At 36.4% G+C, this 13,802-nt stretch overlaps 1 protein-coding gene across 1 annotated transcript in view; it reads left to right on the top strand.

The window, feature by feature from the left end:
* GRID2 (glutamate ionotropic receptor delta type subunit 2) overlaps positions 1 to 13,802 on the top strand; it is a 1,497,839-nt gene that overhangs the window by 1,363,793 nt on the left and 120,244 nt on the right. Inside the window, exon 14 of the mRNA XM_061164751.1 lies at positions 3,113 to 3,279. Within this exon, the coding sequence (XP_061020734.1) occupies positions 3,113 to 3,279 (167 nt within the window). The remainder of the gene's footprint in view (positions 1 to 3,112; positions 3,280 to 13,802) is intronic.

Below are 13,802 nucleotides of genomic sequence, written 5' to 3'. Positions count from 1 at the left end.
GGTTTGGTTGGGATAATTCACTCCCAACAAAATTATCCACTGTGCACAGTTAACAGGTCTGAAGTTTTTAGACCATATTTCATGCAAAACTTTTTATTGAGTATCTGATATTAGCCTGATCTAAGCAAATATATATAAAGACAGTATAGTTGTCCTTCAGTATTTGGAGAGGATTATTTCCAGAAATCCCAAAATCCAGGGTTCTTTGTATTCCTTGTATAAAATAATGTAATATTTGCATATAACTTACACATATCTTGCCATATACTTTAAGTCATTTCTAGATTACTTTTCATACCTGATACAATATAAATACTATGTAAAAAGTTGCAAATGCAATGTAAATACTATGTAAATAGTTGCAAGCATACATCAAATTCAACCTCCAACTTAATCTGGGACTAATCTTTTTGGAACTTTCTGGAATTTTATTTTTTGAATGTTTTCTGTCCATAGTTGGGTGAATCCATGGGTGCAAAACCCATGGATATAGAGGGCTAATTGAGTTAAGATGGCTTCCCAGGTGGCTCAATGGCAAAGAATCTGCCTGCCAATGCAGGAACCAAAAGAGACGCAAGTTCAATCCCTGGGATCTGGAAGGTCCCCTGGAGGAGGAAATGAAAACCCAATCCAGTATTCTTTCCTGGAAAATCCCACTGACAGAGGAGCCAGGTGGATTACAGTCCACAGGATCTCAAAGAACTAGACACGACTGAGCACACACACAACTGAGTTAAATATATTAAATATTTACTTACATTTTCTTCCCCTGTATTTTTGTTTGGATGTCCCATTCTTTTTCCAATGTAAAATTTTTCTAGTTTTGTGGATTTTTAAAATTTTGGTTCTTTGTTCATTTTAAGTAATGTATTGCACTATAGGAATTTATTTTGTATATAATGTGACTGCAGTCATGAAATTAAAAGACGCTGCTTGGAAGAAAAGCTATGACAAAACTAGACAGCATATTAAAAAGCAGAGACATCACTTTGTCGACAAAGGCATCACTTTGTATACAGAACATCACTTTGTATAGTCAAAGCTATGGTTTTTCCAGGAGTCATGTACAGGTGTGAGAGTTCAACCATAAAGAAGGCTGAGCACCAAAGAACTGATGCCTTCAAATTATGGTGCTGAAGAAGACTCTTGAGAGTCCCTTTGACTGCAAGAAGATCAAACCAGTCGATACTAAAGGAAATCAACTCTGAATATTCATTGGAAATTCATGCTGAAGCTGAAGCTCCAATACTTTGGCCACCTGATACAAAAAGCTGGCTCATTACAAAAGACTCTGACAGTGGGAAAGATGGAAGGCAGAAGGAGAAGAGGATGACAGAAGACGAGATGTTTGTATGGCATCATTGATTAAATGGACATGAGTTTGAGCAAACTCCAGGAGATAGTGAAGGACAGGGAAGCCTGACATGCTGCAATTCATGGGGTCACAAAGAGTGAGACATGACTGGGCTGCTGAGCAACAACTTGTACTCTCTAGGATTTTCTACACATATGGTCACATGATCTGCAAATAAAAATAATTGCACTTCTTCCTTTCAAATTTGTATATTTTTCTTTGTCTAATTACTCTAGCTAGAACTTCCAGTACTATATTGAATAGAAGTGGTGAAAATGGATATCCTTACCTGTTATCTTCACAGATGCTAGAGCAGAGTCCACAGGGAAATAGGGCTGCTTCTAGGACTACAGCCAGGACCACAGTGGGCCAGCAGGCCACTGGGGTACATGCCTCCTTCTGAAAGCATCCTACATCAGCCTTACACTCTGCCTGAGTTTTTCAGCCTGGGTCCCAAGCCTTCCACAAAGACAGTTTTGTTTATGGATGGCTACTACATTGATATTTTTCTAGGGATATGAAGGCCCTGGTGGCTCAGATGAAAAGAATCCTACAATGCAGGAGACCCAGGTTCTATCCCTAGGTTGGGAAAATCCCCTAGAGAAGGGAATAACTACCCACTCCAGTATTCTTACCTGGAAAATTCCATGAACAGAGAAGCCTGGCAGGCTACAGTCCATGGGGTTCCAAAGAGTTGAACACAACAGAGCATCTAACACACTTGAAGCGGGGGGACCTCCTATTCACCCATTTTGCTAACATCATTCCCTCTACTGATACTTATATGTTTTTTTCTTTTTCCCTAATCATATTTACCAAAATATTGCTTTCCCCTCAAATAAGTAAATAAGCAAACAAGCAAATAAACACACTGAATATTTGATTTAATTATTAGTTCCATCTATTTTATAAGTTAAGTTTCATGTTATATATAATAATTTTCTACATTAACTTTATTAAGATCTGTTTTTATTTTTGTTAAATTTTATTTTTGTTAAACTTATGAGTGATTACTAATGGGAAAAGGGATAATCACTGAAAGATATTATAAACAACCCAGAAGAAATCATGTTCCCTACATGATTATAGAGAAGTTTGTATAATTTTTATCCTCATTGCAGCACCTACCAAGTTTGACTACAAGATTACCATAGGTCACACTTGACAGCAGATTAACTTAGGACATTGGACAAGAAATCTTGCCAGCCAGGCAGTGTTAGTTATTTTTCTTAAATATGAGTTGTACTTACAGAATTCATTTAGAGTACAGGTCACAGACAGGAAGATAATACCTACGTTGGGTAGTGCAAAAGCCTACCTGGCTTAGAAGCCTAATAATCCGAAGGAACCAATATCTCTTATAACAACTCCAAAAACAAGCACAATTTCCAGGGTCCTGAAAAACACAAGGCCAGCTGTAAGAATTACTGCACTCAAAGAAGATCAAAGACGTGCTTCCTTCCCTGCATTTACTGTTCTCCCAGTTCAGATGACATTTACTACTCAGGGGTCATTTTACTATAAGCGGTGTGCCTACAAACATAGTTGACATTCCAACTTCATTGCATTTCCAAGAGAACAGAGCTATAAATGAACCAAAAGTCAAATTCTCATTCAGAATAGGTGTTTAGTTTGAAATATTGGCCCTATTAGTTTACACTGTTAAATGTATGGCAATTTAACATTTTTTTATCCTGTCTGTATGACTAAATTCCAACCTTAAACCTTTTTCCTCTCATGTTCTTCATATTTGCACAGGTGAAATATGGAAATTATGCTTTTGTATGGGATGCAGCTGTATTGGAATATGTGGCAATCAATGATCCAGATTGTTCCTTTTATACCATTGGGAATACCGTTGCTGACCGAGGATATGGAATTGCATTACAGCATGGCAGTCCTTACCGGGATGTTTTTTCACAAAGGTAAGATTTGTGTGCAGTTCCAATAAGAAGAGAGAAAATACAGAAAAAGAAAATTCACTTGGTTACTCCATTTAGTTTATTACATTTTGTTTTCTTTGTTTGGAAAACCACAATAAACAATAGCATAAAAGGGAAGTTATGAATGGTTGTACAATAAAATGTTCATTTCCTAAAGCATGTACTAAAGTATTATTTTTCCCATTAAAAGGGAAAAGTTATTGCTGCATATAACTAGTTATTCTCAAAAAATTGATACAGAAAATAAAATAAAAATGTAACTGAGTTTAGTCTCTGAATTTTTAGGGACTAAAAATGTCATAAAGTAAGCAAAATTAATTCATTTCTAAAAACTGCCAAAGCATAAAGTAAACTTCAGGACCAAGTTAAAATTCTGAAGCACATACTAATAGGGATGTTTCCATCTCAATTTTGCAAAGGGAAAACGTGGGAATTTTAGTCTTGTCATTTGGTGTCAAAGCACACATGAGACTTTGTCATGGAAATTTAGGAGGCAATTTATTAAGAAGTTATATTTATCCTGAAATCAGAATTTTCTATGTTATTTAAGGAAAAAGATTTTGAAATGTATATTTTGGATTAACAATGTAGATGAAAGCACTGGGCCTGAAACGTGTTTTAAAAATCATTGCATTTTATTCTATCTACTACCAAATAAGCTTGAACCTTAAAGAGTGTAATATCTTTCAGGTAGAAGTATGTTCCATTTGACACTGATAGTTCGTTTGGTTTATTACTAGATATTCTTTAGGTAAAAGCCAGATAAAAGACAGCAGTACTGAGTAGTAGTCTAGGTAGTACTAAGGCCCCAAATTTGAGTGATATTCCCCCAAATTTCCAAGATAACAAGAAGCCAGGTATTTTGTGTTTAACAAAACAAGTCAGTAGTTCAAATATTTGTTGTGATTCTTCTGTTAGCTACTAAAAACCTAGAAGTCTTTCCTTATCAGCAAATGAGGATGTTAAATCAAGTCTAAGGTCCTACATTAGTCACCTTTTCTGTGTGGCAAACAACCCAAAGTACCAGTGACTTGAAAAAAGCTATTTCTCATTCATGGAACATAAGGGCTGTGATTTGACTGATTTCTGCTGTGAGTTGTGGGTCAACTTCAGGTCCCTGCATGGCTTCTTGTCCCAGGGGCCAGGCCAGAGAAGCAGTCCTATCTGGGATAAGCTGTTTTCATTTCAAAGAGAACTTGTGAAAGAGGCCAGCAGAACCCTGGTGCCTCCTGTGCTTCTCGCATGGGTGTGGCATACATCACCTCTGCTCATAGACCACTAACTAAAAAGAGTTTCATGGCCAAGCTCCGAACAATAATATAACTTATTAATGGTCCCTCTGGGGACCATTTTAAGTGTAAGATAATCAAAATATCCATAAATTGGCAAGTAACATATTAAGGTACAAATGAAGTTTATCAATTAAAGCATATTTATGATGAGTATATTCTAGGGGAATCTACTTGAAAATCACTTGTGGTCTCAGTTCAGTTCAGTCGCTCAGTTGTGTCTGACTCTTTGTGACCCCACGGACTGCAGGCATGTCAGGCTGCCCTGTCCATCACCAACTCCCAGAGCTTGCTCAAACTCATGTCCATCAAGTTGGTGTTGACATCCAACCATCTCATCCTCTATCATCCCCTTCTCCTCCAGCCTTCAATCTTTCCCAGCATCAGGGTCTTTTCCAGTGAGTCAGCTCTTCTCATCAGGCAGCCAAAGTATTAGAGTTTCAGCTTCAGCATCAGTCCTTCCAATGAACATTCAGGACTGATTTCATTTAGGATGGACTAGTTGGATCTCATTGCAGTCCAAAGGACTCTCAAGAGTCTTCTGCAACACCGCAGCTCAAAAGCATCAATTCTTTGGCGCTCAGCTTTCTTTTTGGTCCAACTCTCACATCCATATGTGACTAGTGGAAAAACCATAGTTTTGACTAGACAGACCTTTTTTGGCAAAGTGATGTCTCTGCTTTTGAATATGCTGTCTAGGTTTGTCATGACTTTACTTCCAAAGAGCAAGCATGTTAATTTCATGACTATAGTCACCATCTGCAGTGATTTTGGAGCCCAAGAAGATAAAGTCTGACACTGTTTCCACTGTTTCCCCATCTATTTGCCATGAAATGGTGGGACCGGATGCCATGATCTTCATTTCTAGCTGAAGAAAAAAGACCTGTGCACATAAAACAATGAACAATACAGACATTTCTATAAATATGTACTGACATTTATCAGTATTGCTTATTTATACTGGGGTAAATTGTGTAGTTGAGATATTGAAAAAATTGAATTCCATACAGAATAAAGAGTTAATCCAAGGAAATATGAGTGAAAGTTCTTCAAAGGATGTGAACCTTGGACTTGACCTTGAAAGAATAGTAGAAAATAATTAGGCTGAAGGAAAAAACTAGGGAATTCTTGGAGAAACAATGAAAACAACAGAATAGAAGTGGTATAGATCAGAATGTATTGGATAACAATAAAGACATCAAGTTAATCTGAAAGAAAATTTGAAGTTTAGAATCCATATTGTAGCCTTCAAGCTGCTACAAGAATCTATTGTTTGTTCTGGAGCCCAGGAGTAAAATGGTGATGATGGTATTTAAGGGAAAGTTAATCTAGTTTTGATGTGAAAGATGGATTTCAGCAAAGAGTAAAACAAACCAGGATGCATAAGTAATGAAGGCTGATCTAGAATCGGGTCAAGGGAAATGAGGAGGAAGGACCAAGTAGAAGAGACGCTTCTGATCAAAGAGGCACACCATTATTTCTAATAAATATAGAAGAGAGAATGGAAAGCAAAATGGAATGAAGGGGATGCCAGGGTTTTATGGTATAAGGCCAGCAGAAAAGTTTAAGGGATGCTAAACATGAACCACGTCTTCAAGAAAAGGATTGTTTACTCATTAGTTTGCAGTTAATTGGCCTTTTCTTCCCTACAGATTATTTTTTGTTTCTATATTTGATTTCTACGTCTTTTATGCAAAAAAAAATGAAGCCAATAAAATCACTACACAAACATAATAGCAATTAAAGAAATATTTAATCAATCACACCAAGTGTTCCTTTTCTCACTATCCCTGTGGCACTTTACCTTATGGAGATTTTAATTCTGATTCAATATGTTTTGGTGATCTACTGGAAAACAATATTGAGCATTGAGCATTGTTTTTCCTTTGTTTGATTTGCATTATGGATGCTGACAGTTTAAATTGACCTTTTCTGTGGAGCTCCTTAATAATGACACTCTGCATCCTGGTTACCTGGACATCTGGAAGAAATATAATCTGGCTGCCCCTCTCTACATACCATGTTAAGCTATCACCCAAACTCTCTCCTTGAACCCAGAAAACCTCTGAATTCATTCCCTTTGACTCTAGCCATTAGGGAAAAGAGAATTCCTTCTTATTAACTGATTTAAAAGTTATAAAGACCATCACACTTAATAATTGTGTTATCCTTTACCAATTATTATAAATAGCTTTAATACAGCAACTTATCCTGGACTACTGATTAGACTGGATCACTGATTGCTCATGTGACTATATTCAATGAAATAATAATATTCACAGTGATTTTTAATAAGTAAATGCTAATTAGTTCTCAGGTGACTATGCTCCTGAACCATAGATATAGGATATAAAGTACTTTAATATGTAATAAATATGAATATCTAAAATAAATATTATATAGTGGTTTAGTAACTATATTTATTATCTGCTCTCTGCCCAATATCTTATATACTTATCCATTTTAATGACTTCAGGCCAATCACATGAATGTTGTGTATTTGTTTATTACATACTTACATATTAGTGCACAACGGTTAGTCTACAAGTACATACGCTGAGTGAATGAGCCTGAAGTTGACAAGCATCATCTTAGGCAGCAACGTCATGGGTTGTAGTGACACTCGTACAGTTGCATGTGAGTAGACATGCAGAGGACCAGTAAGTGCTAAAATAGATGATTGTAGATTTGGATAGAAGAATTTTGTTTCCTGTTGTTGTATGACAGTCGCTAAGTCACATCCGACTCTTTGCAACCCCATGGCCTGCAGCACACCAGGCTTCCCTGTCCTTCACTATCTCCCAGAGTTTACTTAAACTCATGTCCATTGAGTCGGTGATGCTATCCAACCATCTCATCTTTATAGCCCCCTTCTCCTGCCTTCAGTCTTTCCCACCATCAAGGTCTTTTTCAACAAGTTGGCTCTTCACATGAAGTGGCTTCAGCTCCAATACTTTGGAGTACAAATACTAGGTAACTTGGAAGCAGAAGTTATTTATATATCTCACCAAATATATGGATCAGATTAATAGTGTGGCCAGTAATGTTTGTAATGATTTCTCTGAAACTATTTGTGCATCAAATGTTTTGTGTGGCCTTTGTCTTATAGTAGTTCTTAGTGTAAGAAAATCATCAAAAGTTGTTACATTAAAGATATTTAAGAATGGAAGAGAACTGAATTTTTCACTGATATCATTATGCCATTAATAAAATTAATTCCAGTGTATCTTAGAGCCTTAGCTAGTCATAAGGTTAAAAAGATAACAAAAAATATTTACTGAGGATTTAGTACAAGTGCACCTCTGTTTTCAAGCCTTAGAGGGTGTCAAAGAGTCCCTTTTTGCCTATTGGCTACTAATCCGTTTTAACTTTGGGAATAGAACTATCTAGTGGCACAAACATGAGGACATATTTCAAACTACATCGAGAATGATTTTGTTGAATTCATGGATAGTGGCGAAGATGCATAAGAAATATCTCAACCACGTCACAGAGTTTCAGAATTTTTAGAAATGGAATGAGCAGTAGTTCCCTTTTTACCAGGGTTGTAACTAATCCAAAGGGGTACATGGTTTGCTCAGAATCACAAAAAAATCAGTAAAACTGGCAATTGTTTTATTTTTTTACTTCTGTGTTTAGTTTTCTGGTGATTATGCACCCTGTCTTCCCTTATCTTTCTGTTAAAAGCTTATAAAAATAATATAAAACATACTGTATAATGCTTACTGGGTACAAGACCCTGGTTCTTAAATGTAGCAATCTTTGAGGTAAATACTATTATTATCCTCATTTTATAGACACAGAAACTGAGATCACAAAGCTATTGGGTATTAGAACTGAGATTTAAATCCAGACAGTCTGGCTCCCGAATTGACATACAGTTTTAACAAACTGTGGTTTTTTGTTTGTTGTTTTCTTCTATGACCCAGTATCTTTTTATTGAGCACAGATTAGATTTACAGGACAGGTTTTCCTTATCACATACTCTAATTTGTCAGACTAAAAGCTATGTTTTAAACAAACACTGAGAGATTGCTCTCTTATTCCTATCTTCCTCTCTCTCTTAGGGGCACAGAATAGATGAATCATAATCTTTGATTTATAATATATTTTCATTATTTGTCTATAATTGACTATTTTTGTTTCATTTTGAACTCCTTGGATATAGGCTTTTTCCTAGCACCTATCTCATGCCTACATAGAGTAAGCATTCATTAAATATTTGAGGAATGAATAAAAGACCTATCTAACTTTATGCTTAACGATTATCCTATTTACTTGTAATCAAATAAATTGAATACCTGTCCTTTGTGCTCACTTGATATTTAAAAGGTCTTCTATCTCCTCTTATCAAAATAATTTTCTATTTATCTTGATTTCTCCAATTTTAATATAATGACTAATAAAAGTTGATAAGAAATAGCACAACTCCACCTTTCTTTCTAATTCCTACTGTAAGAAATTTTATGCTTCCATTCCCAAAAGAAAGGTAGAAAATGTTCCTTTAACTAGAAAGCATAGATCTGTAGTCCTTTTATTTTCCAACTTTCTAAGCACTTTGTTCCCTTTCCAGAAAGAGAAAAAAGCAACCTCCATTGATTGCCCATTGGCAGCTCCAGAATCAGTCACCAACTGGTTTAAAGCTCTGCACTCAGTTGGCTGAAAGGATATAACCAGAAGCCAAAGAGACAACTGTTTTCCCTTTTGACATACAAAATAGATACAGTCCTTCTGCTCTGAAAGCAACGGTGATATTCTCAAGATATTTCTGTTGCTCATTTAGTCATGTCTGACTCTCTGCGATCCACGGACTGCAGCACACCAGGCTTCCCTGTCATTCACTATCTCCCAGTTTGCTCAAATTCATGCCCATTGAGTCTATGATGCCACTCAACCAGCTCATCCTCTGTTTTCCCCTTCTCCTCCTGCTCTCAATCTTTCCCAGAATCAGGGTCTTTTCCAATGAGTCAGCTCCTCACATCAGGTGGCCAAAGTATTAGAGCTTCAGCATCAGTCCTTCCAAAGAATATTCAGGGTTGATCTCCTTGCTGTCCAAGGGACTCAAGAGTCTTCTCCAGCACCACAGTTCAAAAGCATCAATTCTTCAGCACTCAATCTGCTTTATAGTCCAACTCTCACATCCATACAAGACTACCAGAAAAACCATAACTTTGACTATATAGACATTTGTCAGCAAAGTGATATCTCTGCTTTTTAATGTGCTGTCTACATTTGTCATAGCTTTTCTTCCAAGGAGCAAGCATCTTTTAATTTCATGGCTGCAGTCACTATCCACAGTGATTTTGGAACCCAAGAAAATAAAGTCTGTCACAATTTTTTCGTCATCTATTTGTTATGGAGCGATGGGACCAGAAACCATGACCGTCATTTTTTGAAGTTGAGTTTTAAGCTAGCTTTTTCACTCTCTTGTTTCACCTTCATCAAGAGGCTTTTTAGTTCCTCTTCACTTTCTGCCATTAGGGTGGTATCATCCACATAACTGAGATTATCGATATTTCTCCCGGCCATTTTGATTCCGGTTTGTGCTTCATCCAGCCCATATTTTGCATGATGTACTCTGCATTTAACTTAAATAATCAGGGTGGCAATATATAGCCTTGACATACTCCTTTCCCAATTTGGAACCAGTCCATTGTTCCATGTCTGATTCTAACTGTTGCTTCTTGACCTGCATGCAGGTTTTTCAGGAGGTAGGTAATGTGGTCTGGGTATTCCTGTCTCTTTATGAATTTTCCATAGTTTGTTGAGATCCACAGTCAAAAGTAGTCAAAGAGACAGAAGTAGATGTTTCTCTGGAATTCTTTTATTTTTTCCATGATCCATCAGCTCAGTTCAGTTCAGTTCAGTAGCTCAGTCGTGTCCGACTCTCTGCGACCCATGAATCGCAGCACACCATGCCTCCCTGTCCATCACCAACTCCCAGAGTTTACTCAAACTCAGGTCCATCAGATGTTGGCAATTTGATCTCTGGTTCCTCTGCCTTTCCTAAATCCAGCTTGTACATCTTGAAGTTCTCAGTTCACATACTGTTGACGCCTAGCTTGAACAATTTTGATATTTTCTTGCTAGCATGTGAAATGAGCACAATCATGCAATAGTTTGAACATTATTTGGCATTGCCCTTCTTTGGAATTGGAATGAAAACGGACCTTTTCCAGTCCTGTGGCCACTGCTGAGTTTTCCAGATTTGCTGGCATATTGAGTGCAGCATTTTCACAGCATCATCTTTTAGGATTTGAAATAGCTCAACTGGAATTCCATCACCTCCACTAGCTTTGTTCCTAGTGATGCTTCCCTAAGGCCCACTTGACTTCACACTCCAAGATGTCTGACTCTGAGTGATCACACCATCATTGTTATATGGGTCATTAAGATCTTTTTTTTGTACACTGCTCTGTGTATATTTGCCATCTCTTCATAATTTCTCCCACTTCTGTTAGGTCTGTGCCATTCCTGTCCTTTACTGGGCCCATCTTTGCATGAAATGTTCCCTTGGTTTCTCTAATTTTCTTGAAGAGATCTCTAGTCTTTTTATTCTATTGTTTTCCTCTATTTCTTTGAATTGTTCACTTAAGAAGGCTTTTTTCATTTCTCCTTGCTAGTCTTTGGAACTCTGTATTCAGATGGTTATATCTCTCCTTTTCTCCTCTGCCTTTTGATTTTCTTAGCTATTTGTAAGGCCTCAGACAATCATTTTACCTTGTTTCATTTCTTTTTCTTGGAGATGGTTTTGGTCACTGCCTTTTGTACAGTGTTACAAACCTCCATCCATAGTCTTCAGGCACTCTGTCTATCAGATCTAATCCCTTGAATCTATTTGTCACTTCCACTGTATAATCATAAGGGATTTGATTTAGGTCATACCTAAATGGTTCTCTTTCTTTCCACTTTCTTCAACTTAAGTATGAATTTTGTGAAAAGGAGTTCATGATCTGAGTCACAGTCATCTCCTGGTCTTGTTTTCACTGACTGGATAGAACTGCTCCAACTTTGGCTGCAAAGAATGTAATCAACCTGATTTTGGTATTGACCATCTGGTGATGTCCATGTGTAGAGTTGTCTCTTGTGAATTGCTGGAAGAGGGTTTTTTCTATGACCAGTGCATTCTCTTGGCAAAACTCTGTTAGCCTTTGCCCTGCTTCATTTTGTACTCTAAGGCCAAACTTGCCTGTTACTCCAGTATTTCTTGACTTCCTATTTTTGCATTCCAGTCTCCTGTGATAAAAAGGAAATTTTTTATTTTTTTGGTATTAGTTCTAGAAGGTCTTATAGGTCTTCATAGAATGGTTCAACTTCATCTTCTTCTGCTTTAGTCATTGGGACATAGACTTGGATTACTGCAATAATGAATCAAAATACACATGTCAACATTAAGCATTATGAACTTATACATTAAGTTGCATGGTATAGACAATAAATACTGAAAAAAAAAGAGAAAAAGAAATCATTGCTGAGTAGGATAGAAAAGATTTTATTAGACTTAAGCTTCAAGACCAAGCGCAAATAGAATTTGGATATGAGGGTGGGTGTAACACATATAGAAAAACATGAAATCACAAATGGAAACAGTGATCATGTGTTGAAAGGACAATGAAAAAGAACTTGACTGGAGAGAATGTTGGTGGGTGAATATAGGTAGAGAAGCAAAAATTAAATATGATACACCATATATTGATAGCTGCTGTCTAGTAAGCATCTACTATGCTACTATGCTAAACACCTGTTGTATTTCATATAAGGCTTGCACAAGTCCTAGATCAAGAAAAAGATAGTTTGGATGTGCTATTTATATAAAATAAGAAAAGAAGATGCTTCAGAAGTTGCAAAAGCAGGGGTATGTCAAAGGTTCACATTCAAAGGGAGATAGTAGAAGAAAATAATAGTATATGTTTATACATATATTTTTGTTTAAGATAACATACATTTTAATATTTCAATGAAGGAAACTATTTTCTTTTCTCATTTAACCATGCATATATTAAACAAAGAATAGCCTCTAGAAACCATTGAACGGAATGTAAATAGAAATGTAGAAACTACTATTCCTAGCTCAAAGCACCTCCCCCCTTTAAAACATTTGTTTTAAATTTAGAATGCTAAATTTAGGGAATGTCAACAAAAGAGAAAAAAATTAGGTAGCTTTTTTGTCATTTTTTCTGTTTCCTGAATCCTGATGGAGCTATTGTTATGACTAATATCCTGTGGGCTTTTCCAATCACTTTGCTGCTTCTAGTGGAGAACCTAAGTCATTTACGTTTCTTTTAGTATCTGGTCAAAATAAATTCGAGTATAAGTGCAGTTGATATTTCCAGCTTGTGAATATTTCAAAAACATTTATCATATGTGCACTATATAATTTGCAATCAGTTTTATTAATCTCATAAAGCAGTAGCAAAATTTTAAGAAAATGATAAGACTGCACTTAAGAAGTATGTAGTATTCTCACTGATGAATACAAACTCAGCCATCAGACAGTGCAATCCCATGGAGTAGATTCTGAAGTGTTGCATGATTCTGATTTCCTTGTACTTACATCATACCGCATTTGGGGAACACTTCATCCAAGGTAAGAGAGTGCCATTTATAAACAAGCATATTTATTAGACTTTTCTGAGAAAAGTACTGAGGTATAGAGAAGATAAATGACTACTGCAAGGCACAGAGCAGTATTTCAGTTGGATAATGAGCCCACAACATTGGACCAAGCTGCTTTACAAGAAGCAAGTTGGATTAGCCTTTTTAAAAAATAAGATTTGTGCTGTTTTTAGATCTCAGTAAGTATCGCTTGATTCAAAAGGCAGTTGCTTTACAAAGAGCACAGTTATTATAGTGGTATAAATTTGGTGAGAAAGAAGGCTGGGTTTTTAACAAAACATTGCAGAACTTAAAGCGATAAATGTGTATTGCACTTCAAAGCACACATTCATGCACACACGTGGACACACATACATACAGACACACATACACACACACACTCATCCCCTCCAGAGTCAATTATAAGCCTCTCTCGAAAGCACTCTTATTCCATTATACTTACATCACAGTTTTTCTATTCAAATGACCCCATTTTACTCATCAGACTTAGCCTCAAGACATTTTTTACTGTTTTCAAAATTCAGTCTCTTTTAAAGGGAAAATTTGATGTCATTGAGGATAATAAAAAATGTGTTCTTTCTTTATAGACCCTTAAAATAT

The sequence above is a fragment of the Dama dama genome, chromosome 17 (genome assembly GCF_033118175.1).
Source record: "Dama dama isolate Ldn47 chromosome 17, ASM3311817v1, whole genome shotgun sequence".
NCBI classification, from domain to species: Eukaryota; Metazoa; Chordata; class Mammalia; order Artiodactyla; family Cervidae; genus Dama; species Dama dama.
Note: the sequence above shows the minus strand (reverse complement) of the source record. Positions and strands in the feature narration are given on the sequence as shown.